General features: G+C 39.4%; 1 protein-coding gene across 1 annotated transcript in view; it reads left to right on the top strand.

Moving 5' to 3' along the window:
* The window catches only part of Ndst3 (N-deacetylase/N-sulfotransferase (heparan glucosaminyl) 3), a 143,274-nt gene that overhangs the window by 45,939 nt on the left and 91,552 nt on the right, over positions 1–5,783 (top strand). The window contains exons 2-3 of the mRNA XM_013023762.1: positions 613–700; positions 4,964–5,118. Coding sequence (XP_012879216.1) covers positions 613–700; positions 4,964–5,118 — 243 coding nt within the window. The remainder of the gene's footprint in view (positions 1–612; positions 701–4,963; positions 5,119–5,783) is intronic.

The raw sequence follows: 5,783 nt of genomic DNA, 5'->3' as shown, positions 1-5,783 counted from the left end.
TTTTTGCTTATGTGGTGCTGAGGAATCAAACCCAGGGCCTCAGGCATGCAAGGCAAGCGCTCTACCACTGAGCCACCTTCCCAGCCCCAATTATACTATATTCTTTTAATAACTATTATCTTTTGAGAATCTTATATTTAAGATTGAAAAGTCTTGTGTTTGGAAGACTAAAGGTATATCTGAGAAATCACAATCTTCTTTCTCCAAGTGTTCTTACATAGCTTCACTTACAATGAGAGAGCCAGGAATCTATGTCCCTAAGTCCTAACAGAGATAATGCTTTACGTACTAGATACATGTGCCTTTGTTGTGCACAAATTAAACTTTTCCCAACTATTTGTTTTCTAACCAATACTTTTTGCTGATTTATTGCAAATGAAAGACTAAATATATGTTATGCATTATGTGAGCTCAGAATTATCTCAGTTTGTGAAGTTAACAAAGAAACTACTTTTCCTCATTGGATTTTCTCATGTACAAAGGAGTGGTTTTATCTTCTGAATGCAGAAGGAGCTATTGTTTTGAAACTTCCCAATTCTATTCTCAACCTGATAAATATATATATATATGCATATATAAATATATATTTCTTTTCTTAATTCTCTGTTTCAGGCTCTGCTTGATACTCAAAATCTTTTGCGAGCACAAATCACAAATTTCACATTCAATCTGGGATTTTCAGGGAAGTTTTACCATACAGGTAAGAAATGGGACTGGGAAAGGGATGAGATTGTCCAAAAAGAGATGTATTCATTTCCTGATTAGGTAACTGTAACCCCTTTGTACATCACCTTTATAATAACAATTAAAATTAATTAAATAAAAAAGAAACAAGATTGGCTGTTCCCTTTAGAGTTGTATATCTTGCCAGCACACGTTATTACATTCATTTTTTTAAATTTTTATTTATTTGTTTATTTTGTCAGTTCTTGGGCTTGAACTCTGGGCCTGGGGACTGTCTGTGAGCTTCTTTTGCTCAAGGCTTAAGCCATAGCACACTTCTGTGTTGTTTTTTTTTAGTAGTTTATTGGGGATAAGAGTCTCAAGGACGTTTTCTAGCCAGGCTGGCTACGAACCTTGATCCTCAGGTCTCAGCCCCCTTAGTAGATAGGATTGCAGGTGTGAGCCATCAGTGCCTGGCACATTAATTACATTCTTTATATTCTCCCCATCCGCATATTTCTTTATATTATTTAACTCCATTGAACGTACTATTTCTAATCTTTAGAAAATGTTAATGGTTTAAAAGCTTATGGCATTATATAATGAATGTGTTTTTTATTGAACTATAATTTACACATATAAAAAGGCCTACATAATAAAGATAATCTTCAGTGAATTATTTTTGTGTACCAGTATTAGAACTACTAGTGCCTGGCTTTCAGTGAGTTTTCATAAGCTGAACACAGCTGTGTTAACTCCAGAAGGAGATCAAGAGAGAGAGAATTAACACAAATCCCCCCACTGTGTGTTACTTACACTCACTAGCCTGATCTCAAGACTGTCACTAACTTGACCTCTTATAGCTGCTTAGCTTGATTTACCCAAAGATATGTATAAGAATTCACCAGTATCTAGACTTTCTTGTTCAACATGACTTTTCATTTCATAGCCGATGTATAAGCTATAGTTCTTTCATTTTTCATTTCTGTGTAGTATTTCATTGTCTGACTGCACCAATATTCCTTATCCATTCCACTGCATTGGAAGCAGGTGGGCTGTTTCCATGCTCTGGCTTTTATTAATAGCTCTGTTGTGAACATTGTTGCTCTCATCTTCCAGAGCACTCTTCTTTGCTATTGGTTATCATCTGGGACTAGAACTGCTAGAGAGCACACATATGATATATGATAAGCTTTTCATAGAAAACACGCAGGCAGTTAGCTTGTCAAGCTGATTTTACCAATTATATACCAAATACATACATGTATGTATTTACCGCTAGCATGAGTGGTATTCCCCTGCAGGGCAACCTGGCCAATAGCAATGTTTTTTTTTAATTTGAGCCTTTCTCGTCGATAGGAAAATATCATCTGATGTTTTTATTGCCTATTTCTCTGATAGGTATAAATAGTACATGAGCATCTTTCATATGTTCCTTAGCTCTTTGGAAATTCTCTTTTGAGGAACAGTTGTTTTTTTGTTGTTTCGTTATTATTAATTTGTAAAACTTTTTTTTTTTGGTCCGGTCGTGGGGCCTGAACTCTGGGCCTGGGCGCTGTCCCTCAGCTCTTCAGCTCAAGGCTAGCGCTCTACCACTTGAGCCACAGTGCCACTTCTGGCTTTTTTCTTTTTTGCTTATGTGGTGCTGAGGAATGGATCCCAGGGCCTCAGGCATGCAAGGCAAGCGCTCTACCACTGAGCCACCTTCCCAGCCCTTGTAAAACATTTTGTGTGTGTGTGCTGGGGCGTAGACTCAGAGCCTTGAGTTCTCACTCAGCTTGCTTGATCACTGCTGGCAATGTACCTCTTGAGCCATGACACCAATCTGGCTTTTTGCTGGTTAACTAGAACATTTCTACCTAGCTAGCTGTAAACCCCAGTCCTCTAGATCTCAGTGTCCTAGGACTGGAGGTGTGAGCCACCAACACCTGGCTTGTTTTACTTTTTGAAGCAAGGTCTGGCTCTGTAATCCAGGCTGGCCTCAAACTCACTGTGTATTCCGCTGTCGTCCTGAACTCCCAATCCTCCTGCCTTAGACTCCCAAAGCAGGGATTACAGGCACTTGCCACCACACTACGCTTCAGGCCAATTCTACGTGAAACTGGTGCTGATGACACTCATGTCTCATTCTTGACTTCAGTGGGGAACTTCAATGTATGTGTTCTTGTTCTCAAAAGGAATCTTGCAATAACATATTTTTCAGTGACTCCTTATTAGTATAAGAGCTCCCTTTCCTACACTCCTCAGAGTTTATCATGAATGGATGTTGAAAGTACTTCAACAGTATAATTCCTTTGTCACTTCCGACACACAAAAAATGAACAGTTGGAAGTTTCCACTGTATGAAAGCAGAAATTAAAAGTGTCTATTTTAAAATGAATTCATGAATAAATGATGTAGTGACAGTAAAATCGCCTTTGTTTTAATATAACTAGTTATCAAGAACAAGGCCATGACATAAAATCTGACCCCATTGTTTTGCAAAAGCCAACATTCTGACCTTTAGTTCTAGACTTGACAATTTGTCAGCAAGTGATGCTATTGTCAAGTGATGCTATCACTTGAATGTGGGGTGTATTAATCTTAATTAAATGTCACATTAAGTGACTTAGGGTACGTTTTACTTATTGTCCTACAGATCAGGTTTTTTAGCCCCTTAAGTGAGCTCTGTAGTGGCCCTCACTTGGTATCAGGTGCTAAGTACTGGACATAATGCTCGTTCAAGGTACAGCTTGGTTAATGATGAAGAAAATACTACAGAACAAATGCCCCAGAGGTAAATCATTTAAGTAGAAATACAATAAAATTTAGGAAGTTTTAGCCTGGTTCTGCAGCATGTTAAGTAATTTAACTCCTTATTCTTCTTCTTATCTCCCATTCTGACAAAGAAGGCCAGGACAATACAATTGTGAATGACTACATTTCAACTGTGATTATATTTTCATCATAATTTTTAAAATACCAAGCAACAGACACTTGCGCTCAATTTCATTAATTACGATTTAAAACATTCCCCAAAGTAGGATTAAAATGAAACAATAAATGAAAAAAGAAAAGACATAAAATTATACCTACTATAAATTACGATGAGCTTGAACTCCTTTGTGATTCTGATATATCCACATTTTTCAGTGCAGATTTCGCCGTGATATTGATGAAAGGATAATGTCTGCCTGACCTATTACCCTGAAGAGCCCTGAGGTCTGCTGCACTATCCCAAAAAATAAACTTCAGGAGGAAAAAAAGAGCCATGTAGCAAATGAATGCAGGAGAGAGGTCAGGACAGATGTAAGGGAAGACCGGAAGTCTATGTAGCAAGGAACAGAACTCAGGAGCAAGAAGAGGGAGACTTTAAAATCCAGAAACTTTCAGTACACTTTGTCCAGATTTTATGTGGGGAGGAGGAAGAAATCAGGACTGATTCAAATACTGGGAAAGCCCAAGAGACTATTGTCTATTTGCTATGTGAAAACTACTGCAAAATGACTGACTTAATGATAAGGTGTCCGAGGAACACAAATGATGAAATTATTTTGTTGTAACTATACATAGAACCCATGTCAAAATGACTTCCTGCTGAGGCTCACACTGTTTCCATAGTCATTTCCCACAATTACCTTCTTTCCAAACTACAAATTGTTCAAAGATACTAAAGGTTCAGAGTTCTTGGGAATGGTTATATACTTCCATCTGGCAACAATGTTTATATTTCATGTTGAGCTTTCATTTGTTGCAGTTCTTTGGTTTGACGACCAGGTCTTGCTCTTGCCTAAGCAGGTGCTCTATCACTTAAGCCACGCCCTTTCCCCTTTTTGCTTTAGTGATTTCCAGGGGTGGTGAGGGAGGAGAAGGTCCGACCTTCTTGCCTGGGCTGGCCTGAACCACAGTCCTCCCGTTTAACCTTTGCACATAGCTAGAATGACACATGTGCATCATCATAAACTGCTATTGGTTCAGATGAGGTCTTGTTAACTTTTCATCCAGGCTGTTGATGAACAACGATCCTCTCAATCTCTGCTTCCTCAGGAGCTGGGATTACAGGAGTGAGCCACCATGCCCACCAGAACATTTTTTTAAGGTTTATCAGAGTCTGTGGTTGTCCTCCAACAGATTTACCTTTGCTATATTTATGTACACATTTTAGAAGTATTAAGATAGTGTAAATGGTATTTGCCAAATACCATATATGAGAGTACGTAATTAGCCAGATTAAATAGGTAGATAGATGATAGATCGATAGACAGATGGACAGATAGATAGATGTCATCTGAATTAATTGAGGGTTTAATTCCCCCTGCAGGGACACAGGAGGAAGATGAAGGTGACGACTGTCTGCTGGGGTCGGTGGACGAGTTCTGGTGGTTCCCACACATGTGGAGCCACATGCAGCCCCACCTCTTCCACAACGAGTCCTCTTTGGTGGAGCAGATGATTCTCAACAAAAAGTTTGCCTTAGTAAGTAGTCCTTCTGCTTGCTGCATTGAACTTGTGTAAACTAAGGAGAGAAATGACAAGGTTTTAATGTTCTTTGGACTTAATGGCCTATTGACCCTCTTCAAGCAGCCTTCCAGGGATCGTGAAGATCTTGGGCAAACAGTCTTTGATCACGGGCTCCAGAGTTTGTTCGGTGTGCTCCTCACTGGCTGACTCAGAGAGACTCCATAGCCCACCTGACTCAGTCACATTGGGATTATGTGCAGAGCCCATTGCACTTGTCTCCTGTCCAAAAGCAGCTTTTTGTTGCCCAGGAGACTCTGCCACAGAACAATCCATGACTAGTGTCACATGACAAGAACACAAAACCTTTAGTTTCCCTTTAGAGAAACAAGCAATGTTGGGAGTGGTGAGGTCAAGTTCTTACACCCTGAAATATGAATAAGCCTTTCTAGTGGGATGAATTGAGTAAGCTGGGAAGGGCGAAAGACCAGGTAGGAGAACACAAAGTGGACACAAGGCACTGAGGCATCCATCTAGGCAGGCAATGGAAATGATAGAAAACCCACAGAACGTCATCTCAAACACACACATTCTTTTTTTTTTTATTTGTGAACATACTGTACAGAGGGGTTACAATTACATGGGCAGGATAATGCGTACATTTCTTACCAAGCATTGCAGCC

Source organism: Dipodomys ordii, unplaced genomic scaffold (genome assembly GCF_000151885.1).
Source record: "Dipodomys ordii isolate 6190 unplaced genomic scaffold, Dord_2.0 Scaffold70, whole genome shotgun sequence".
In the NCBI taxonomy this organism is placed as follows: domain Eukaryota; kingdom Metazoa; phylum Chordata; class Mammalia; order Rodentia; family Heteromyidae; genus Dipodomys; species Dipodomys ordii.
The sequence above is the reverse complement of the archived record's forward strand: the minus strand, read 5'-3'. Positions and strand labels throughout refer to the sequence as shown.